Source organism: Petaurus breviceps, unplaced genomic scaffold (assembly GCF_028583685.1).
Source record: "Petaurus breviceps papuanus isolate PSGF00001 unplaced genomic scaffold, PetGlider_PUasm1.0 90925, whole genome shotgun sequence".
NCBI classification, from domain to species: domain Eukaryota; kingdom Metazoa; phylum Chordata; class Mammalia; order Diprotodontia; family Petauridae; genus Petaurus; species Petaurus breviceps.
This window is the reverse complement of record NW_027187380.1, coordinates 11,013,943-11,037,777: the sequence shown is the minus strand read 5'-3', so window position 1 is coordinate 11,037,777 and position 23,835 is coordinate 11,013,943. Positions and strand designations below refer to the sequence as shown.

General features: G+C 44.8%; 1 protein-coding gene across 6 annotated transcripts in view; it reads right to left on the bottom strand.

Moving 5' to 3' along the window:
- Window positions 1–828: 828 nt before the first annotated feature.
- RHBDF2 (rhomboid 5 homolog 2) overlaps window positions 829–23,835 on the bottom strand; it is a 50,489-nt gene continuing 27,482 nt past the window's right edge. For all 6 annotated transcript variants that reach the window (XM_069076303.1, XM_069076300.1, XM_069076299.1 and 3 more), the window contains exons 2-19: window positions 18,926–19,077; window positions 16,994–17,180; window positions 16,400–16,527; window positions 15,750–15,945; window positions 14,653–14,856; window positions 13,491–13,619; window positions 12,962–13,089; window positions 12,084–12,278; window positions 10,401–10,512; window positions 10,082–10,156; window positions 9,218–9,379; window positions 8,477–8,586; window positions 7,925–7,988; window positions 7,725–7,819; window positions 7,267–7,342; window positions 6,850–6,950; window positions 3,026–3,179; window positions 829–2,319 (exon numbers count right to left, since the gene is read on the bottom strand). In XM_069076303.1, the coding sequence (XP_068932404.1) occupies window positions 1,900–2,319; window positions 3,026–3,179; window positions 6,850–6,950; window positions 7,267–7,342; window positions 7,725–7,819; window positions 7,925–7,988; window positions 8,477–8,586; window positions 9,218–9,379; window positions 10,082–10,156; window positions 10,401–10,512; window positions 12,084–12,278; window positions 12,962–13,089; window positions 13,491–13,619; window positions 14,653–14,856; window positions 15,750–15,945; window positions 16,400–16,527; window positions 16,994–17,137 (2,493 nt within the window). In that variant the 5' untranslated portion in view covers window positions 17,138–17,180; window positions 18,926–19,077 and the 3' untranslated portion in view covers window positions 829–1,899. The remainder of the gene's footprint in view (window positions 2,320–3,025; window positions 3,180–6,849; window positions 6,951–7,266; window positions 7,343–7,724; window positions 7,820–7,924; window positions 7,989–8,476; window positions 8,587–9,217; window positions 9,380–10,081; window positions 10,157–10,400; window positions 10,513–12,083; window positions 12,279–12,961; window positions 13,090–13,490; window positions 13,620–14,652; window positions 14,857–15,749; window positions 15,946–16,399; window positions 16,528–16,993; window positions 17,181–18,925; window positions 19,078–23,835) is intronic.

Below are 23,835 nucleotides of genomic sequence, written 5' to 3'. Positions count from 1 at the left end.
TCCTTCTCTAAAGACAGTTCAACCCAGGTTCAAATGAGAGGCCGATGGGAACAACAACATAGAAGGGGTAGATGGGAAGTTCTCTCCAATATTGGAAACTCTATATCCAAATAGAATTTTCATTTAGAAAATGCGAATATTCTATGTTCCATATGAGTGTTCCTTCTTCAAACCAGGGAATAATCACCTGCACCTTCAACCCCTCCAACAGTAGAGGGCTCTGCTAAGAAATGTTTTTTTCCATCTCTAGGAAAGGCAGTGGGATGGGGGATGGGGAGGGACAGTTGACTCCTCTGTATCTCCCACTCTCGGAAATGGAAGGAAATACTGGCTCAGCTCAAAGGCAGTTTCTTGGTCAGAAAGAGGTAACTTTCTCATGTGCCATGGCTGCTTCTAAATCCTTCTACATTTGCAGGAGTAGGGGAATGGGAAAAGAACAATCCATTTTTAACTGGGACAGACTGGGAAGGACCACCTCTTTTACCATAACCTTTTCTTTTGGCAGTCAAAAGAGGGCTCCCCATTTGGACCCTATAATTTTCCCCAAACACAAAATTTCCAGGGCCTCTTTCTAGCAATGACCCCATGAGCTGCCTCAACTCCAAACTCTTTGACCTCTCAATATCACTTCCTAGACAAAATAGCTAAAATCCTTCCTCTCTACCCCTACCCCTTCCCCACTCATACCCACTATGTTGTAAAATAAAGCCATTAAGGCCCCATCAATCCCAGTCATGGTTCATTTTCATGTTGCAAAGTCTCAACCTTAACTTTGCTTCTAGTTTCTGCATTTAAAATAAGCACTCTTTCCAAGGATGAAACTTACACTTTGTTTTCTATAAAGAATATTTAATTAACTAGTGATACTGCCCATAACAGTTATCACTAAACTGGTGTTAAGTTTTAAAAATAGTAATTCCAAAATGAACCAGTAAAAAAAAAAGTAACTCCAAATTTGAATCAGCTCCCCAAAGCTAACCAGGTTCCATCCTCATCACTGGGTATGTTGTGAGGTAGAAAGCTCCTGGGGTTGTGGAGTGTTGGTGAAGAATCTCAGTCAGTTGAAGGAGGAGAACGGGAAAGAGGAGGTGAAGGACAGAATCAGAGGGGAGATGGGGAAGGAGTGACAAGCCCATCTACCACTGAAAAGTTTCTACTCCAGTCTGGGGATGGGGAGGTTTAGGAAGGGAATTTGGCCCTTCAGATCTTTCTACAGTCTAAGGTAGCTTTGGCAAAAGGAGGGACCTTGCACAGAAAAGGCTTACACAGGCTGGGATTAAAGGTCCTTAAAGGGAGAGAAGACACCAGGACAGACTATGGCTAAGCATAACCAGAGGCCTGGGAGGAAAAGAAAGCCATCCAAGACAACTTCAGTTGTTAAGTCACTTAACCCCAATTGCCTTGCCTTCCCCCCTCCAAAAATAAAATAACTCCCTGGGTATGATGTGGGGGGAAAGATTTCCTAGCCTCCTAATGGTGGTGTAGGGGAGGCAAGGGGACCTGAGTCTGTGTGAAATGAGCTCCCTGCCTAGGCCTCCTCTAAGAGGCCTCAGTTCAGAACATGAGGGTATAAGAGAGAGTGGGGCCTCCATTTCTCAAAATGCCACTGGGAACCTATGGAGCCTCCTCTTGCCTGACCAATGCATACCAAGTAGATGCTGCCTCCAACCCTCTTCTAGGAGTTACTAGTGAGTGAGTGCCCTCTGATTCCAGGAGAATTTAACCACCACATTCATGTGGCCTCCCAATAGAGGGAAAGGAGAGTTTCATGGAGCTCCCCTAGGAGAAGCCATGTTCTCTCTTTCTCTTCTATGGCCCAAACTTTGGTGGCACCAGACACTGAAAAGGCAGTATTTCCTGGCTTCCCATCCTTTAGCAGCCCAGGATCGGAGAAGGGCATCAGTGTAGCACCTGGTCCAGCTCATATTTCTCACAGAATCGGCTGGTGAAGGGGAAGCAGGTGAGGTATTCAATCCAGGGCCAGTTGATGGGGTAGACATATAGCCAGATGACGAGGGAGGCAAAAAGACCTGCAAAGATGACCAGGGACACCAGGATCATGGCTCGCTTACGGTACTTGTCCCCTGTGCCAAAAGTGATGTAGGGCAGGAAAGCAAAGGAGAGTAGCAGGCCACTAAGAAAACCAAAGATGTGGGCGATGTTGTCGATCCAAGGTAGAAGCCCACAGACGAAGAGGAAGAATACAATGCCCGACAGGTTCAGGAATGCCTTCCAGGGATTTTCCAGGAGCTGCCAACTCTGGATGAGCTCGACAAAGAGGCAGGCGAGGACACCAAACTGGGAACCTGCAGGGCCCACCTGAGGAGAAGAAGGGCACAGTAGCATCACTCAGCCCTGTTAAAGGCTGAGGAGCCACAGTAATCAGACCTGCTGGGCTAAAGACTGGGGCCATTCCTAGGCAGTCAGGGAGCAAATCAAGGACAAGGCTAATGAGTCAATAAAGGTTCCCTGGTGAGTCAGCATCAATTGCTGCTACTGCTCCCTCCCTCATCCATGGGGATTAGAGGGCCAGTCAGCTAAACCTACAGGATTAGGCATCACCCGGCTAAACCGTGACAGGGGAGACCAAGGAGGGGGTAGAAAATGGGTGTCATCCTGGCACATAATCAGGGTCTATAGAGGACGAGCCAGGGCAGAAAGCAAAACTTTCTTGAGAGAAGCAATGTCCTCATGAGTAAGTATGGCTGGAATGGGAAACAAAGATATGATGTACTCTCTGACCCCAAACCCTTCTTCTTAGAAACTGCCTAGTAATTGTAGGGGACTCTCTCTCTTCCTTGAAGCCTTTAGCACATTTAGAGTTCATCACCTATTTTGAGGTAGTGGGTAGGGGACAGTCCCTCAATCACAGGCCTAGTCCATATTACCCCCCTCCCCCATGAATTGAGGGGATACAAAATAGCGACTCCCTCCATGCCCAATCTTTCCCCCAAAGAATCTTTGTCCATTTCCAAGGGCAAGATCACAGAATTCATACTGGACAATATCTCTCTGGGTTTCCTACCTCTGCTCTATATGGGAGGAAGATGGCGCTGGCTAGGTTGCCTGTAATGCCACTGAGGATAAAGATGATGGCAATTCGGTGCCAGCCTGCCAATTTTTCCAGGTCCCGCAGGATGGTCATTTGGAAAAGCACAGATACGAGGCAGTGCCCCAACCTAAGACAGGAACAGAGTGTCTTTCTTCATCATTGTGGGCCTAAAAAATACTAGAATTTGAGATCCTATGCAGGCCTCTTCTCCCAAAGGACAGCATTCCACATTCTATTATTTAGAACTTTGAAGGGTAGCTAAGTGGTGCAGTGTAGTAAGGAGGACCAGAGTTCAAATCCAGTTTCAGACACTTACTATTTGTGTGACCCTGGAGAAGTCACTTAACCCCAATTGCCTCCAAAAACAAAACAAGCAAAAAAAAAAAAACCCAGCAAAACTTTGGGACCAGGCAATTTCTCTAAGTTTTTACTGCTAACATGGCTTCCCAAGCTACCTTTCATCATATTAAGTTCTCTAAGCTATTCTCTGCAATCCTGCTGGTAGCTGAAAGCTGCATGTCCCTCCTTTATCCTTCTGACTTCTCCTTTCTTTTTGATCAGCTCCACTCCTCCCTCCTCAGGCCCCCTTTACCTAGACTTACTCCCATACTAGCCCATTCTACTGTGCCCTCTAGAACTCCAGCTCAACAAATGTGCTACAGGGGTGGGGAACGTATGGCCCTGAGGCCACCTGTGACCTTCTAAGTCCTCAGGTGCAGCCTTTTGATTGAGTCCAAGTTTTACAGAACAAATCCTTTTATTAAGTGGATGTGTTTTGGACGTTTGGATTCAGTCAGAGGGCCACACTTAAGGCCACAGGTTCCCCACACCTGTGCTATACCCTCTTGAATTTTCTTGGTGCCTTCCCCTCATACAAATCCTTTTTTGATATCCTCAGTTGTATTCTCACTCTTGTCCCTAAATCACTTTGTGTTTGACTTATCTGTGTGCATAGTGTATTCCCACCTATGCCTTGGAGGCAAAGGCCAGTTCATTTTTTTATCTTTGTATCTCCAGACCCTACCACAGTAACCTGGCTCACGGCAGCACTTAATAAATGCTTAATGAAAACCATTTCCTCAAGCCTCGATAATCCCCCACCATCTCCTACTACTTCTGGATAGATAAACACTGCTGGAGAGTCATAAGAGTAAGCTGATTCTACCTACTACCATCAGGAGTGGGCCTGTATAAAATACTGCCCGAGGGCTACTTTGGTGAGCCACAAGTGGCCTAAGGGCACTATGTTGTGCAGGCCTGATCTAGAGGTTGCACTTGCAAGTGAATGTTCACTGTTGTGTAGCAACTTCCTATATCATCCTCCAAAGTACTGTTCCAAATGTTTTTTGGTTCAAGCCCTTAACCACATTCCCTGCTTCTTCCCCTCATTAAGGTTTAGGCCATTGGAAATTCCATCAAAGCATAGTATTGTTAACCCAGATCTCCTCTTCCCCCCACTTCTGTCTCAGAAGAGAAATTTCCTTACTTGCTGTGGCTAATGCCCTTACCTTTGCCCTACATCTCCTTTATTGCCACTTCCTCCAGGATGTGGACCTAGCATAGAAATCAACCTCTTTTATTTATCTTAAATTTCTCCCTTTTTGCTGGCTTCTCCACACCTGCCTACAAGTGTATGCAGGTCCCCCTAATCCTAAAAACAACAATAAAACTTTCCCTTGATTCTTCTACTCCATTTTTCTTCTCCCCATTTGATGCTAAACTTTTTTTTTAAGTGCTTATATTTAAGAACTTTAATTAATGTAATAACTGTCTATGACCATAGGAGCAAAGTTTCCCAAAGTGGATAATACCACCTCCTGGGGGGTACTAGAATGATCCAGGGGGCAGTAGCAGCCTCAGGTGCAATTGGGGAGTGAATAAAAATAAAGGGGTGAAAGGGGTGGTGGAAGCAAAAGTAAAGAAGAAAATTTTGAAAAACCATTCATATATGTTTCATCTGTTGCATAACAGAGTTAAAGTCAAAGTGATTACATTATTTTCCAAATAAATACACAAAATGCAAGTCATAACTGATCAGTGGTCAAGTGGCTGATAGGTCTTAATATCAAAATTTCAATGTAGGAAAAACCCACAAATTTACAATAAATTATTAAATGTAAGATGTGTCATTTTAAAAAATTTATATTATTTTTGAAATGATGCAAATTTCAAAAACAAAAACAACATTAATGGGTTAAAGAAAGTAGATTTCCAGGGAGGCAGAGTAATTTTTTTTTTCCAAAAAGGTGGCAGTAGGCTAGATAAGTTTGGAAACCTCTGCCCTAAAGGAATGATGATGAAGGCATGCTTCCCACCTCCTGAGAGAGGGGTGATGGAATTAAGGTACAAGAGACATATATTTTTAGATATGACATATGTGGATTGTTTTTGCGACTACAATTCCTTGTTACATGGATTGTTCTTATTTTTTTCTACCATGGGAGATGGGTTTGAGAAGAAGACAGGCGTGAGTTGCTCAGAAAACAAAGTTATTGAGGCATTTAAAAAAAATGCCCAGAAAGACAGAAAGAAATATAGAAGGAAACACAGACAAGAAGGATAGCTTTAAAAGTAACAGATTAAATTTATTATGATTTTTCAAAAAGCAAACTGCATGTAACAGACTCAGTTTCCTATCTAATCTACTCTTTCTGCTCTGCCTTGTATATGGAAATATCCTTTTTTTTTTTTTTTGGAGTATCAAGTTCAGAATAAAAATAAAATTAAAAGCTGCTTATATCTAACCTCTCCACTTATTCATGACTTCTCTTCTCAAACCCTTATAGTCCTGGTTTCCTTCCCTACCACTCTATGTAAAGTACTCTTTCACAAATCATCAATCATTCACTAACATCCTCATAGCTAAATTGTAGCTTTTTTTTTTCAGTCCTTATCCCCTTTTGATCTCTCTGCAGCATATGGCACTGTTAACTATTCTCTTTCCCAGATCCTATTCCTTCCTTGATTTCAGAGATATTTTGTGGTTCTCCTGTCTCTCTAGATGTTTTTCCTCCATCTCCTCCAGAGGACTCTCATCACCTTCCCAATCCCTTAGTATGAGAAGTGATTTCACACTCTGCCCTTGGTCTTCTCTGCTTCCCTCTCTATTTTATCGTTTCCTTTTCTGTCAATCTCATTTGATCCAGTGACTGCAACCACTACTTTTATGTAGATGATTCCTAAATCTCTACCTCTAGCCCTGAGCTCTCTCCCAGGTTCTAGTCCTGAATCTCCAACTATCTATAGGACATCTCTTCTGGATGTCCCATTCCTATCTCAAGCTCAAAAAGGGATGAGTTTATCATCTTTCCCCCCCAAAAATCTGCTCTTCCTTTTCACTTCTCAATTTTGTCAATGGCAACATCAATTACCTAGTCATACATGTTTGACAGGTTAATATTAACTATGACTCTTGAATCTCCCTCAACTCTCATACCCAATCACAACAACTAACTTATGCCAATTATATCACTGAAATAACTCTCCCACCTGTTCTGACTTCTATTTCCAATGCTACTAGTCTTGCAGAGGTTCTCATTACCACATGCCTATAAGGCTGAGATAGCCTTCCAACTGTTCTTCCCCCCTCTACTCTTTCTCCCCCAACTTCCAGTCCATCTCAATGGAGAATATAAGACATTCCTGCTCTATAAAGATGTGATACATCGTTTTTGTGCTCAAATCTCTTCAGTGGTTCCCTTTTGTCTAACAAAATGACTTGCCCCCAAAAAGAAACCCCAAAGGAGCTCACTGTCTTTGGATCAGGGACAAATCTATGGTTGGGGAGAGACTCTTACCCAGCATGGAGGAATAGAGATAACCAAAGTCTGTAGAACTGATCAGGGACCTCAGGGTTCAAGAATGGCAGAAGCCCACATACTTTGTCCAAGCAGTGTACCTGAGGAAGGAGAATCGGGTAGAAGGTGGTGGGAAAACTGAATAAATAGTGGTCAGTCTTAAACGATATTATGTTCCAGCTGGGCCACTTCTTGTGTCTGCAACCCCTGGGGAGGACCTTAATTGAGGAGCAGGGAGGAAGAAAGGGGACACTAGAGTTAGATCTGGGATATGCTAGGGGTACCAGCTTAAAGAAAGTGACGAGGCTTTTGATTGCTGGAGGGCCATGGATGTCAGGCCCTCATTCTCTGATCAAAATACCCCAGTCCTCTTTCTGAGGACTCAAAGCATTCAATTCTTGATGGTCCTTAGCTCACCTGAGAACAGAGTGTTGCTTCTTCATGGAAATAGCCATGCATGAACTCACAGTACTCCCGGGTTGTGATCTCACAGCTAGATGAGATTAGAAGGAGTTAAGACCCTGGTTTAATCTTTTCCTCCCTTGCTTTCCACCCCATCCCCACTATCCTCCACTACCCAAGCCTCCCAACTAGAAGCCTAGGGCAGATATGAAACTGCCTCTATAGCCAAGTGCCCTGGCACTCCTGTCTAGGGAAGGATTCTTCTGCTCCATCCTCTTAGACCTGGAAAAGTGCCAAGAACAGAAGAGAGAGAAGGGAAAGGAAGTAACTTTGAAGGATGGGGGTAGAAGATCTTCAGAAATCTTGGCAGGAAAATGATTATCTCAGGGGAATCAGAAAGAGATAGGTCTGGGATGAGATTCCCTAAAAGTCTGGCCCAGGCTGTGAGAGAAAAGAACAGTCGCTGTATTCACCTGCCCTTAGTACCAATGCAACATGGGCGACCCTTGATCTGGCAGTCCATGTGAAGGAAGCCAGTGTGGTTATTCTTGGCCTGGTCTGTGCAGATCTAAAAAGAACACACGTGAGGTAGTTGGCATACATGTGCCATCTTTCTCTGTCTCTCTCACATCCACCCACCCATCCACCCACTAAATCACAAGAAGTTACTCACTGGCCACTTGGTGATATCATCTGGCCAAATATGGGCACCACTTGAAGCTGGCTCCTCACATGTCCTATGGGGTAGGGAGAAAAGAGACCAGAGGAGAATGACCACAGCACTGTCCTGTCAATGCCTGAGGGCAGGCAGGAACCCAGGCCATATGACAGCAGGGACTCTGTCCCATTTTATCTCTGTATCTTTAGTGCCTCGAATGTAGTTGCTGTACACAGTAAACACTTAATAAAAGTTTGCTGAATCTAATGGCAGGAACAAAGAGAACATTCAGGATCCCATCTGTGTTCCTCTAGGTCTACTTAGAAAACACATTCTTAGGGCAGCTAAGTGGCACAGTGAATAGAGCACCAGCCCTGTAGTCAGGAGGACCTGAGTTCAAATCTGGCCTCAGATACTTAACACTTACTAGTTGTGTGACCTTGGGCAAGTCACTTAATCCCAATTGCCCTGCCTTCCCCCCTCCAAAAAGAGAAACAAAACAAAGAAAACACATTCTAGAGGCCATATGTTCATAGCGTCAGTTCTGAGGGTTGATCCAATTTGTACCTGGGGTCCTGGTGGCAAACAGCCCCTGATGTTCGCCTCAAGCTTGGGTCAGTTTTGTCCATGGGGGGACCAGTGTCATCCTGCCATTTAGTGAAAGTGGCCAAAGTCTCCTAGAAAGTGAGAGAGGGGTAGTCATGCCGAAGAAAGAGGGTTCCATCTTTCTTCTCCCAAAGGTTTAAGTCCATAAAAAGTCTTGACACTCAAGTACAAAGGTTGACTTTAGGTTCTTTGGAATATGGGAGAAGTTAATCAGAACTGATGGATGAAAGGTCCCTACATCATAGAAAGCTCTGTGGGAAGTATGATGGGGTAAGAAAGAGGAGGAAGAAGTGGTCTCAGCTTGGGGGAAAGCCTAGCCTTATGAGAAAGGTAAGAAATACAACCATAAAAACATTTACAAAGAAACAAAGGGCGGTCCAAATTGATATTGCTAATGGCATGAGTTCTAATCTTGCCTCTGACATTTACTACCTGAGGGACCCTACCTAGAAAAGTGCCTTAACTTCCCCAGGCCTTATCTCACTTATAAGAAATAAGGAAGTGGAATGAGATGGCCTCTCAGGTTCCATCCAACCCCAAAGCAATGATTCTGCCTTATATATACTAAGGGGGGTGGGTGGGAGATCATTGAGGATGTCTGAACAGCTTCTGCTTCCCAGGTCCCACCTCCACCTCCTTCCCACCAGCCCTGGCCCAGAAAGGGGCTCCCTCCCCACCACTTTCCCCTCTCCTCCCACATACTGAGCAGTCTGCCCGCTGAGTCTGGATGCAGCCTGAGTTGTCATTCTGGACACAACAGCCTGAGTCACGTTCCTGGTCTCGTTCACGCTGGATCAACCGCTCGACCTGCTGATCCTTCCGGATGCATGGGGAGAACTTGGCTCCCAAATGAATCAAATCAATCTGGGGTTGGAAACATGGTAGAATGAGAAATCTGGATGAAGGTGGGGGACACTCCTATCTACATCCTCACCCTTGAGGAGCCTAGAATGAGAGAAGTCCCTTTCTGGAAGCAGAGGGAACCAGGTCCCTTCACTGAGGATCTCCAAGGCCAATACTGGACTTGGGAGCCAGGGAAATCTGAGTTTGAATCCTGCCTCTGACACTTTCTAGCTGTGTGACCATGGGCAAGTCACTTCATCTCTCTCAGCCTCAGTTTCCTTAGGTGTAAAATGGGAATAATAATAGCACCTCCTCCCAGGGCAGTTGTGGGGATTAAATGTAAAGTGTAAAGCACATTGTAATCCTAAAAATTCTATATAAATGCTAAACATTATTATTGTCATAGTTGTTATGTAAGAAATGGGGGCAGACAGATGACATGGAAGATCTAAGGTTCTTCTGGTCCAGCCTGGTCAGAATTCCTGCTTCCATGCACAGTATAGTTGAGGTCTCTGCTTGGGCTCCTACAAAGCACCAAGTGACCTAGCTGGAAAGAGAGGCAACCTTGGGCAACAGGACAAGAGAAAAGCTCGCAACAGTCAGTGACAGAATGTAGCTCCTTTGGTCTCCCCAGTGACTAACACACAACCACTTGATAAGTGGTGCCTTGAATATGAACTTGAATTTCCAGTAACCTTGACTGCTGAGTTCTGAATTTCATACCGAGCTTGGGCCAATCCAGAAGTTCTCTTGTTGGATGTACTTTACACTCTCATAAACACCTTTATTCCTTAGTACCTGCAGGGAGAGGGTATGAGAAAGGCTATCACCCTGCCAGAGACACTGGGGAGGGTCCTGGTTGGGATGAGTAGCTGTGTTAGTGCCCTGCTGTTAAAGGAAGGGCTGCCTTACCTGGGGCAAGGCACTCTCCTGGCTTGGGTGATGCAGCAAGGTTTTCAAAGGGCAAAGCTAAAATTGTCAACCCAGACCACTTTTACTGCTAGGAAGTATTGCCTAAGACTGGAGTCCAACCCCAACTCACCAGCTGGGTGGTAACATGCTGAGCGAATCCAATAGGGGCGATGCCATAGGTGCCAATCACCAGGAGTGTGATCAGGATGTGTACAACGGTTAGCCAGTAAGTAAAGTATGGCCTGGGGGCAGAAGAGTGTGTGGTCAGTAGGAGTCACTGAATCAGAGACTCTAAAAAGCAGTGAGGAACCACTAGATCATTGACTTTATCCCCTGCCCTAGACCAAGGTTAAGAAAGACACAAAGAGGGGTGGCTAGGTGGCACAGTGAATGGGCCTTGGAGTCAGGAGGACCTGAGTTCAAATCCAGCCTCAGACACTTAACACAAAAAACTAGCCATGTGACCTTGGGCAAGTCACTTAACCCCAACAGCCCTCCAAAAAAAGCAAAAAAAAAAAAAAAAAGATACAAGTCATGGATAAGTACAGATGAACAGAGAACAAAAGTGAGGACTCTTTTTTTTAAACTAAAACAGACTGATTTTTATTATATGTTACCAATCACTGATTTTATTTCAATATAGAATATTATATTCCTTTTTATATTTTGGATCCAGGCTCTATATTTTTTTTCCAGTTCATTTGCTGTATCAACTATACCTACATTCATTTGTTTAAGAGAATTAAAAAGTATATATATTAAAGCCTGCATGTAAAAAAAAAATATTATATTCCCATCTCTGATTATTGTGTACAAATCCATCAATAAATAAACTTTTAATACTTCTATATTTTTCCTAAACTAGAAAAAATTTAAATACAATGCAGTCTTAAATTAAGGTGCAGGGTATTTTAGAGAAAGGCATATAGAGGCAGCTAGGTGGTGCAATGGATAGATGACTGGTCCCAGAGTCAGGAGGACCTGAATTCAAATTCAGCCTCAGACACTTACTAGCTGTGTGACCCTGGGCAAGTCATGTAACTCCCATTGCCTCAAAAAACAAAACAAACATATAACCTCCTATTAAAGGGGAACAAAAAGAAAGTGTATAGTGACAACAGTTAGAAGGCATTTAATTTACTCCAGGGAATCTAATAATGATACTATTATGTTAATTTCATACTACTGGGATCAAGAATAGAGGAAGGCAGGGAAGAATGTAAAGCCTTCAGCCATATATAGTAGGGGTTTTTTTTTTGCCTTTTGGAGGGCAATTGGGTTTAAGTGTGTGTGTGTGTGTGTGTGTGTGTGTTAAGTGTCTGAGGCAAGAACCGAACTTGGGTCCTCCCGACTTCAGGACCGGTGCTTTACTCACTGTGCCACCTAGCTGCCCCTATAGTAGGTTTTTAATAAATATTTATTGAACAAAGGAGTTGCCATCTAACCTAGTATCCTTATCTATCTTGACCTGAGTACCAATACAAGCTGGCAATCCAGTCTCCTCAGCCGACCCTGGTCAACCCAGCACGACCCTTCCCATACACTGATGTGCCATATGTTTCTGAATGGTTAAGATCAGTTATATTCAAGTTTTTGTTTCTGTTGGGTAGCTTTTGCATGTATATGCCCTCTTGCCTTCCCTCAGAAAGAGTTACCTGAGATCAGGGTCTGCTTTCCTCTACTTTCTTTCTCCTTAGAGTGCCCAAGATTGGGTCTCTGCTCAAGCTATGCTGACTGCAGAGTGCCGGTGGGTAATGGTATCAAGGTCTTCAGTGCTCTTGCAAGGTCACACCCACCCCTTAACCCCTCTCACCGGTGGCTGCTAAAGTTCTCTAGCTGGTGCTGGACAGTACTGCTGATGCTACGGCGATAGCTCCGGTTCAGCCAGCTCCCTACCACACCCAGCCCGTAGTGTCGCTTTTTTCGGTCAAAGGCAAAGTGTTTAACCTTGGAGGCAATGCGCTGGCCCCGCTTGGTGGTGGGAGCTGGAGCCTGGGTATGATCCTTCCTGGGGTAGAGAGGGAAGGATGACAATCAGCTCTAGGATTGTTGTCCAGGTATTCAGTGACTGCCCTTAGGGGTTAGAAGGTGTTTTGGGTCAGGAGATGGATCCAGTGCTAAACCCTTTTTTCCTGGCTGTGTCCCATTTGGGAAAGAAGTAAGGGGGCAAGGGAATTGCCCTAGACATAGATTTTTCCCTACATCATTATATATTCTGAGCATCTTCTCTGGCTGGCTGTTCCCATGCCTGGAACAAACTCGTTCTTCATCTCCACCTCTTGGTTTCTTTCAAGCCTTTGCTAAAATCTCACCTTCTATAGGAAGCTTTTAATTCTAATGCTCCCCCCTGTTGATTGTTCCAATTTATCCTCTATATAGCTTGTTGGTACGTAGTTGTTTATATGTTGTCTCCCCCATTAGACTATGAGACCCCTTGAGAACAAGAACTATCTTTTACCTTTCTTTAAATCCCCAGTGCCTGACACATGTTTGTTGTTTCTGGCACAAAGTAGGCACTTAATAAATGTTTACTGACTAACTGACTAGAGTATCCAAAGCAAGAGAAGCATGGAGAGGACTCTGAACAAGGGGCTCTGGTGACCTCACCAACTCTTCAGCAGTCTCATCTCTTCCCTCCCCCATCCCCCTAACACCCCTCACTTTCAAGACAACTCTAGAATCTGTACTTACAGGGGAATGTGTAGCCCCTCAGGGGACTGGGGGGAAGCAGAACGTGGGATTCCTCGGAAGTAGCTGGCAGAGAGTGGAGGGGACTCAAAAACATCATCAGGCATAGAATACATCTCCTGCATGTCGATCTGGAGGAGGGGGCACAGAGGGAGTGTGACAAGGTAAGAAGCCAATTCTCTATGCTCTCAAGGCACATCCAGGACTAGGACTAAGCTGAGGAAAGCAGAAGGGGACAAGTGGGATCTGTAGAAGAGGTCAAGGGTCAATGCCCCCGCCCATTCTGAGTATACAGATGGGCAGAATATCATATCATGAACAAAGTTCAGGGCTCAACAGTTAAGAGAAGCCCAAATAGTTGATATGCGAACCTAACCAAAGGTCTGGTCCTTTGGCTCTCTCTCAGGGCACCTTAACACCAGGGAAGAAAAATCTTAAAACTGGAACACTGTCTCTTCAAGTCCATTCCCCGGCCTCCCCCAGCCCCTTATCCTAGGCCAGAGGTAGGATGGGCCCAGAACCCCATGCTTGCCTTACTAAAAAATGAGGAGTCAAATGTGTCCACTCCATCCACCACATCCTCTTCATGGAAACTGGCACAGGCAAAACTTCGTTTGATCACCCGGCGCTTCTGACCTGTGGGCTCCAGCACAGATCGGCCCTGGTCAGGGGAGAGAACAAGGGTCAGCACACAAGCCTCAAAGCCTTCTCCCATTGCCACCTGCCCAACGCCAGCTCACGAAACATCTGGGTTTTTCCTTGCTCCTATCTCCTATTCACTCCCCTCCCAATCTCATACAGCTGTTTAGAGGAAGGTAGTCAACATCTTCCACCTGTAGCCCTCCTCTCCCAACCTGCGTAAGGAACTGATTGCCATTCTCTATCAATTAACCAGTGGCAACACATTAGTGGGTGAAATATGGTTGAAAGGGAGAAATAAATAGGGAAGTGGAGGGCGGTTTCTAGGATATTCCTCAAATATCGCTGTAAAATGAAAATCTCTGGGGGGTGGGGGTATAGGGAGATGACAAGGAACATTAACATTGACAGTCATTCTCCTCTGTATATTCCCACCCTCCTCCCCCCCTAGGCCTTGCTTTCTCCTCCAAGAACTGATGCCACAACTTTGACGGGGTAGCTGGGTGTACCGCCTCTGACAATCCATATTATGTAATCCCCAAGGACCCCTATTCCCAGGGTTCTGTCCTGCCTTTTCCCCAGTCAACTGCTGTCTTTCTCTGCATTTTGATGAAAACATGGAAAGTAGTTATGGGAGCCAGAGAGTACGAAGTAGTTGGAGGTTAGAAAAGGAGAGGAAGAGCTAGGAATGAAAGTTAGGGGAGGAGACGTCCAGCTGCAAGATGCTAGTACCTCACTGCTGCTGCCTAGGGATCTGATCACATGCCCAAAGGCCAGTGTACAGAGTAAGCAACCAGGCATGAGACTAGAAAAAGAGAACAGGGAAGAGGAGAGTATGGAGAAGACACTGGTCTGAAAAAAGGAAGCAGATTTTGCCTGCAGAAATTTACAACTGGGAGGGACCCTAAAGGACCCCAGCTATCATCTAATTTAACCTATACTTGAGGAAATCGCTTGGATAAGAAGAGACAGACCTGAAATTTCAACCCAGATCTTCTAACTAAAATCTAGGAGTCTTTCCACAAGGACCTGGGAGAGGGCTGTGAACCACTCACCTTGAGGATAGCAGCTGCAGCATGAAAGCTCATTTGGGCCACAGACATCCTCTTTCGACGGGGGAGGTGTGAGTAGCCTGATCGAACACTGGTGAAGGAACTGAGGGACAACACGCCTGGGGTCAGTGGTGGCAGTGGGGGGTGATGCCTGTCCACCTCATCTGGGTGTCGGAATGCCCGGCCCCGGGCCAGTGGATCCACAATCTGGAGGTGCAGAGAGGGCAAGTATGGGAAATTTAAACAATTGAAAAGGTTCTTCTTTGTATAAAAGCATCACTGGAAACCCCAAACCAGACAGAGATGTACACCCACTCGAGTTCTATTTCTACCTGGTACCTCACCTGGACAATTCTCTGCCCCTTGAACAAATACTGTACTCTTCACACTCCATGATGAATTCTTACTCCGTGATGAATTTAAGTCCAATTCAAATGCAACTTCTGCCATGAAGCCTTCCCTGATTCTTCCAAACTTCACACAGTACTGAGGCCCACAGAGGCTAATTTGCCCAAGGGCCCAGAGATAGTGCGTAGAAGGGTAAGATTCAAACCCAGGTGCTCTGTCTCCTAATCCAGCTCTCCTTCCACTGCAAGATACCCATCTAGGCGCATGTTACCTTCCCCCAGTAGAATGTAAGTTCCTTGAGAGCAGGCATTGTCTTCTGACTCCTTTTATATCCCTAGCACATAGCATGGTATACCTGACACATGGTAGGTGCTTAATAAAGTTCACTGATAGATTGATTCTTTAAGGACAGATACTTTATTATATGCTCAGAACCTAACACCATGCCTGGTAAACAGAAAGCACTTAGTAAATGTTTTTTTTTTTTAATGTGGTTTTTTAGGGGCAGCTAGGTGGTACAGTGAATAGAGCACTGGCCCTGGAGTCAGGAGGACCTGAGTTCAAATCCAGCCTCAGACACTTAACACTTACTAGCTGTGTGACCTTGGGCAAGTCACTTAACCCTAATTGACCTGCTTTCCCCCCTCCAAAAAAAGCAAAAAAAACCAAACAAACCTGTATTTTGTATCTAGTGTCTAGCACAATGATCTATATACATCAGGTGCTTGATAAATGTTTGCAGTGGATTGTACCTTGGGCATCTTGCAGGCTTTGGGGGAATCTATACCCTGGAAAGAAGGCACCTCCTGACTGGGGAGCTCCAGGTCCCTTTGGCAGGAGGCTTTCAGTTTCCCATAGCGCACACTGCAGTGGTGGAGACTCTTGCGATGCCAGTTCTGCCGCTTTCCATCCCAATCCTCACTGACGCCAAACCACTGTGCAGTGCCCCTGCAGAAGCAAACACAGATCTATTGGACGTATCTAGAGGAACTTTCAAGACCCTTTCAACCAAGTGCCGAGGATCTCACTAACCCACTTAGAAAGGTCTCAAGAGAAAAGAGGAGAGAGAAGATGCATATGGATGTGTGTTTGTGTGTATTCACAGGAGGGATGAATCCTGACCCGATGGCCTTATCCCAGGTCCTATTACTGGGAAACTTTAGGGAGGTTACTTATCCTCATTGGGCTTTGGTATTCCCATCTGTAGAGGGGAGTTAAAAATTCCTGCCCCAGCCTCCTTCAGAATGTCATAAAGATAAAACAAAATAATGAATACAAAAGTACTTAGGAAGCGAGAGCGATATATAAACACAAGGGATTATTAATACTTGCCCCCACGAGACTTACTTAGGTGCTTCAGGATCCTAGGGAGATGTGTGACAGATTAAAGCCTGGCACTCACCTTCGGATGCTCTGGGACAGGGAAGCCTGCCGGCGAAAGCCAGGACGCTGATCTGAGTTGTTTTCATGCCACCGCCCGCGAGGCTCCTGCACACTCACACTCTTCATATAGGCTGGGTTCCTAGGCCTCTGGAAGAGGCAAGGAGGAAGCAAAGGGAACAGAGAAGGGATTTTTAGTTTTCTAATTTGAATAATTCTAGAACTTAGAGTCTTAGGTTCTATCCCTGTCCTGTACCAAATGGCAAGAATATCACAAAACTGGGGGGAAGGAATGAGCTTCCATCTCAGACCAGACCACTTTTCTGTGGCCTGTGGCACTATGGTAAGGGAAGGGGCTGCTATCTCTACCCAGAGTCCTGAACACTGTTGGGAGAGGAAGGGAAGGGCACTGAGCTTGAGGTCCTAGATTAGAGGTAAGCAACTAACAAGAGAATAACATTTCTTTATCCAGCTAGCCTCATGCCTGCTTGTAGTCCTGTGAACAAACTTGTCATCCACTGGGAGGTAGTTCTCTATTTATGACATGATGCTACACAGACTAGGCTGGGGTCACAAGCCAGTCTTGAACCCTGCCCCTTCCCCACCCCCCCTTCACCTCAGGTGGTAGCATGCTGTCCTGCTCTCCCACGGACGAGACCTCTGGGGGTGGGATAGTGATGGAGAGGTTGGGTGGCTTTCGGCTCTGTAAACGACTACCAGAAGAGGAGATGCTTCTGCCATTCTGGTCATTGGAGGCCATTGCAGGACAGAGGAGAGATGATTCATAGACCCCAACGGACTCTCTAAAGAAGACACAACAGTAGTAAACATTAGGTGTGGTCAGCCTGGATAAGGTAGATAACCTGGCTGGCAACTCTTTAAGACAGGCCCAAGAGGCAGTTAGGCAGCACAGTGCTTGGCTGGTAGTCAGGAAGACCGGAGTTCAAATCCAGCCTCGGACACTTAATGCCTGTATGACCCTGGGCAAGGTACTTAACCTCTGTCTTCCATAGTTTCCTCAACTGTAAAATGGGGATACTAATAACACCTACTTCCCAAGATTGCTGTAAGGATGAAATGAGATAATATTATTAATGCTTGTTCCCTTCTCTTTCCCAAGGAAGCACCACAGATCTAACCTAGGGATTAAGGTGGAGATTAAAGTATATGGCAGGGGCTGGTTTAGGTTGGGAGGATACAGGGATGAAGATAAGGGGTGTGGATATTTCTGTCTTTCAGTGACCTTCAACAACGATCGAGTGGGCAATTCTTTCAGCAAGGGGAAGAGGACTACCAGGGCCCCAGGAAGCTGGTAATAAATATTTGTTTTTACTTCTTTTTTTTTTTTTGTATCCCTAGTGTTTAGCAAAGTGCTCGCTATATAGTAAGTGTTTAATAAATGCTTACTGATTGATGGACTTAGACTGGGACACCTCTTCCCCACTCACTTCCCACTGATTTGGCTTTTGGTCACTCTTCCCTAAGCAAAGACCAATTATGGAGTGGAAAAAGGGGACCAGCTGTACTGCCCCCATCCCCTGGTCAGAGCCTTGGCAACAATTCAGGCAGTGAGGGAAGATTTCTGAGTCTGTGGGGAAAAGAAGGACCAGTTCTACTTCTCTCTCTGCTTGTGCATTGGGAGGTGGGGGCAAGGGCGGGGGAGGTTGCTAGTGCAGAGTAGGAGGAGGGTCGTGGAAGGGGAGGGTGGACAAAAGGGGAAAGGAATCCTGGGCAACCCCATTTATTGAGCCACAAACAAAAAAAGCTTCTGTGGCTGTGCCCAGGATCTGGCTGTACGTTCCCTGGGCTGGGCTGATGTGCAGGGAGAACAACGGCCCTCCTAAGAGGGTTTCCTTCTCTCTACTAGGAAGCGGTGGATCCGTTCTAATTCCTGGGGAACATGAAACTAAACTAAACCAAACTCATTTGTTTCTGACTCTTGCGGTCTGTCTCCCAGTTCCTATTTCAAGTTGGACTGAAACTGTCATATGTCCAAGGCTATTTAACTCTGTCACCCCAGTGTACTCTGCTGTTACATCATGGCTGATTTCCCCTTCTTCGCCCTTTTTGTCATCCCCTGATGATTTTTCCCCCTCAGACTACTGTTAGTTCCTCTTTGCAATATCCTGAGAGAGAGGAAGCAGACTCACTAGGCCAGGGGTGGAGTGCCTGGCAACAAAAACTGAGCAGATGCAGATTTAATCAGGTCAAAAACCTGTTCCCTTTCTACCTCAAGCTCTTGGGCTGGGGCAGCTTTGGAAAAGAAACAGTGAGCCAAGCTGGGTCGAGCTTGGTCTAGCCCCTCCTATCACAGAAGCCAGGTTTTATCTTCTCTGCTCTCATATAAATGCAAACTGAAGTCTTGGCAGAGCAATCTGTCTACTAAAGAGCGTGCCATATCTGGTCCCCAAGTATATACCTCTGGACTAGTACAGATGGGATGGTGTGTCCCCATTAGATTCTGGGATACAACAGTGGTACAGAATGGAGAAGGAGGAGGGCATATTATGGGAGGGGAGGAGAGAGAGAGGAAAGGACTGAAAGTCACCTTGCTCTCTATGTTTCACCATCAAAATGGGGGCCTGTCCAACAAGCTGCTTCTTGGGAAGCAGGTGTTCCCCCTCAAACTGGATGAAGTTGGCTTTGGAACATTCCGTAGCTCTCCTCCTCACTCAGCATGGGTGGCACCAAGATGAGACCCTGGAGGAGAGACAGACATACAGCCCAGCCCCAGGTCAGACAAGGGTAGCTTCCTTATGTTTATAATTCAGTTACAAAGAGCTCCTCAGAAAGCAAAAAGCAGGGGGGGGGGGTAGGGGAAGAGGAGAGAGAAGAAAAAAGAGAAGAGGAAGGAGGGAGGGAGGAGGGAGAAAGAAGGAGAAACAGAGATAGGGAGAAAGAGAGAGAGGGAGAAAGAGAGAGAGGGAGGGAGGAGGGAAGGGGAGAAAGGGGAAGAGACAGACAGGGAGAAAGAGAAAAGAAAAAAAGAAGAGGAGGGGGGGAGAGAGAGAAAGGAGGAGAGACAGAGATAGAAAAAAAAAGACAGAGATAGAGGGAGGGGGGAAAGGGAGAAAGGGGAAGAGTCAGACAGGGAGAAAAAGAGGGAGAAGAAAAAAGGAGAAGAGGAGGGAAGGGGGAGGGGGAGAGAGAGAAAGACGGGGTGGGGAGAGAGGGAGAAAGAAGAGACAGAGACAGACATGGAGAGAGAGAAGAAAAAAAGGAGAAGAGGAGGGAAAGGGGAGAGGGAGAGAAGATGAGAGAAAGAGAGAGGAAGAAAGAGAAAGAGACAGAGAGAGAGAGAGAGAGAGAGTAGGGAACTAGGGGGAAAAGTCAGATTGAGCACACAGCCACAAAGGCACAGGGGCAACTAGTCAGTAAAGGGGTTGGTACAAGTCCTAATTCATCTTCATACCTCCCCTAGTTTCTCCTAGTACAGGGCTCTGCACATTGAAATGTATAATAAATATTCATTGAGTTGAAGTTCAGCAGGGTCAACAGAGGAGCTCACTTAGACCTTAAGAAAAGAGTCTCTTCTTTGTTCTAAGTCAAAATACTGTACTGAACAGTGAAGAGAGACAATCAGAGCATACATAACCAGTATGTTTTGGGTTGTTTTTTAAATTTTTATTTTTTTCTTTATCCCTTTTTTAAATTTTTATTTATTTACTTATTTTTAAAATTAATTTGTCTGTTTCCTTTTAGTTTACAGGATTCAATTCCACAATTCCTTGATTTTCAGGAATTTGAAGTTTCATATTTTGTCCCCTTCCCTCCCCTCCACCCCCATGGCGGCATATAGTCAAGTATAGGATCTGTAAATACTTTCACATTATACAATAGTCAGGTTATAAAGACGGATTGTACCAGCTGGAATGAAAAATGGTAAAGAGGACATAAAACCAAATAAGAGAAGGAAAAAGATCAGGTATTTTGCTTCCACCTGGATATAAACTTAGTTCTTTCTCTAGATGCACATATTTCTCTCCATCATGAGTCTTTTGGGATTGACTTATATCACTGCATTGCTGAGAAGAGTCCAGTCTATCAAAGTTGGTCATCACACATACGTTGTGTCTGTAATTGTGTACAAATTTCTCCTGGTTCTACTCTTCTCACTCAGCATCAGTTTGTATAAGCCTCTCCAGGTAAATATGAAGACCGTCTGCTCTTCATTTCTTATAGCACAATAGTATTCCATAACATGCATATACCACAACTTGTTCAGCCGTTCCCCAATTGATGGGCACCCCCTTAATTTCCAATTCTTTGCTACCACAAAAAGAGCTGCTATAAACATTTTTTGTACATATGGGTCTTTCTCCCACTTCTATGATCTCTTTGGGATATAACCCTAGGAGTGGTATTGCTGGACCAAAGGGTATGGAAGTATTTATAGCCCTTTGGGCATAATTCTAGATTGCTCTCCAGAAAGGCTGGATCAGTTCACAACTCCACCAGCAATGCATTAGTGTTCCAATTTGCCCACATCCAGGGTTTTTTTTTTTTTAGAGGTAGTTGGGGATTTAGGGAAGGAATCCATTCATGTGTGTGGCCCTAGAAGGTGTGAGCAGAGCTAGGGACCATTTCAGAGAGGGAGTAAGGGAACAAGGATCTGAGATGGAATTCTAAGAAAGAATCTTAGTTCTTCCTCCAGAGTATTTCTGTCTTCCTCATTAAGTTCCCCGAGGGCAGGGACTGTTTTTGCCTTTGTCTACCAAGTGCTTAGCATAGAGCTAGGCACATATGCTTGTTGATGAACTCCCAACTGACCAAGAGGTGATAAGACTCAACATGCAGAATGAGACATAAATATATTTTTGGATATGGCCTAATGTGGGAATCTCTCCACTGAGAACAGAAAGGAACCACTGATTCCTTGTATCCTTGGAGACCAAACCTGTGCAAGAGGTCAGTCATTCAAATCTCAACTCCTCTCCTTGGTCCAATGTCTTACTCCTTTCTGAACTCATATACTTAAAAAGACTCAGACCCCTGTCCCCAACCCCTTCCCAACAAAGCACCCCTCCTAAACCACAAACACCAAATTTATGCCCTTCAATCAGACCACAAGCACAGGAAAACATGAGCCAGCAGCTCCAGAAAACACTTCTGTGTACAATTGATAGCATACTGCTTGCCTTTCTTAAGGGATGGGTGAGGGAAGGGAGAGAAAGAGAATTTGTAACTCACAATTTTAAAAAATGAATGTTAAATTTTTCAAAAGATGTAATTGAGAAATATTTAACAAAATAGATGACAATATATTAAGCACCAAAAACAAAACACCCCAGTGCTAGCAAGGAATTATTTCCAACCCCAGACTCAAGGTCTGACTTTCTCCAGGTGCTTGCTGTTGAGGGTACAAGAAGCATGGGATAGCAGAGAAAAAGACTGAACCAAGAATCAGGGGGCTTACATTGCCCTCTCCTCATCTATAAAATGCAAATGTTGCAGTGAATGATTTATGATGTTCCTTTCAAGTCTACAAATGCTGTAATTCTTTCCCTCGTATTCTGTTACTGATATTAAAAATCTACCAGTAAATCCCCAAGCTTGAATCGTTGCTGGCTGGGATTGAGAGGCCTCCTCCAACACTGCCTGGCAGCTTCTAGGGCTCAACAGCCCAAGTCTGGCACAAACTGTGGGAGAGGCAGGTGCAATGCTGACTGCATTGGAAAAGCACCTCAAGCTCAAGTTCACTTTTTACTTGCCCTGGACACAAAACATACAAATCTTGATCCCAAAGACCCTGTAGTATTACTTTGTTGTTGTTGTTGTTGAGTCATTTTCAATTATTTCCTACTCTTTGTGACCCCATCTGGGGTTTTCATAGCAGAGATACCAGAGTGGTTTGCCATTTCCTTCTGCAGCTCATTTTACAGATGAGGAAACTGAGGCCAACTGGGTTAAGTGATTTGCCCAGGGTCCCATAGCTAGTACATGTCTGAGGGAAGATGCAAACTCAGGAAGATGAGTTTTCTTGACTCCAGACCCATCACTCTACCCACTGTGCCACCTAGCTGCCCAGAGGCTGATTACTACCCTTTCCCAATTTATTCTTCAGACAAACTAGCCTGTTGGCTATTCCTCCATGATAACCGAGATCCGACCTCTAAGCCAGGAATATTTATCTCTTGGAACCCCCAAAAGCTTCAAGGATCTGCTAAAGAGTTATCTCCTTCCTGAATCCCCCAATTATTCTATATTTATTGTGTGTATTATTTATTTACTAATCTGCCAACATGTTGAATTCCTCTAGTAAAATATAAATTCCTGGGGCAGCTAGGTGGCACAGTGAATAGAACACAGGCCCCAGAGTCAGGAGACGTGAATAAGAAATGACTAGTCCATGTTGGTAGTTCAAGGAAGAATGATGAACTCCATTCATCGATTCTCAGGACAAGGTTTTTATAGAGCAAAAGAGACAAAGGAAGGGGACTCAGGTATTCTTATCATTATCTTAGTCTGTTATATCCTGGAAGTAGCACAGAATAGATAATTTGATAAGGATTTATTATATAGGAGACTAAAGTCTTAGGGTAAGACCTTTGATCTAGGCCTCAGGTATCAGCTATGCAGCCGCAGTCATAAACAGATACAATTGAGAGCAAACTTCAAAGCCAAAGATGCAATCCTCAAAAGACATCACATTTAGAGCTGACCACCCAAAGATACCTGAGTGCTGAATCAAATATTTTGGCTCTGAACAGCTAAAGTCTTGGGGTATAGCCAGTTGGTCTCAGAACTCAAACAATATCCTTATAAGTGTAACCCATATCAAAAGAACTCAGGAGCTAACTTGAAAAGTCTCTTCTCAAAGAGGTCTTTGATATTCGGGTCCACTGATATCAAGGTAATTATCTTAAGTCCTGGTTCAGGCCTCTTTGTCTCCCAACAAACAGGTCAGGGCCTATAGAGCATTTTATTTTAAGGATTCTGTTCCTCCCCTCTCCCCAACTCTGCCAAAAAAAAAAAAAAAAAGCTTGTTCTCATTTCCTCCAAGCTAGAAGCATAGGGGCTACTTATGGCCAGATCCCACCACAGATTGGTGTTAACTTTCTCCATTTCCTACCAGTGCAAAGCTCAACCCTCCTTAGGTAACTTGGTAGCTACTCCACCCTCCTTTCCTTAGAGCTCAAGACTTGGACTTCGGATGACTTAATGCAAACACTCCTATCAGCATAGCCCACTGCTTCTCAGAACTGTCAAGCAATCCATCAGCCTCAGCTTCCCTCAGAGCTGGAATTACAGGTATATGCCATCATCACTGTGCAGTTTTTGCATTTGTATGCTCTGTACCTGGCACACAGTAGGCTATAAATAACGACTTGTCAATCCAAATGACTGACAATCAGCTCAAGGTCCTACCTGTTTCATTAAGAAGAAAATGAGAGACTCAAGCATTTCCTTTCTCTGACACCATATGCTTCTGACCCAAATGAGACAAAGTAGTCTGGG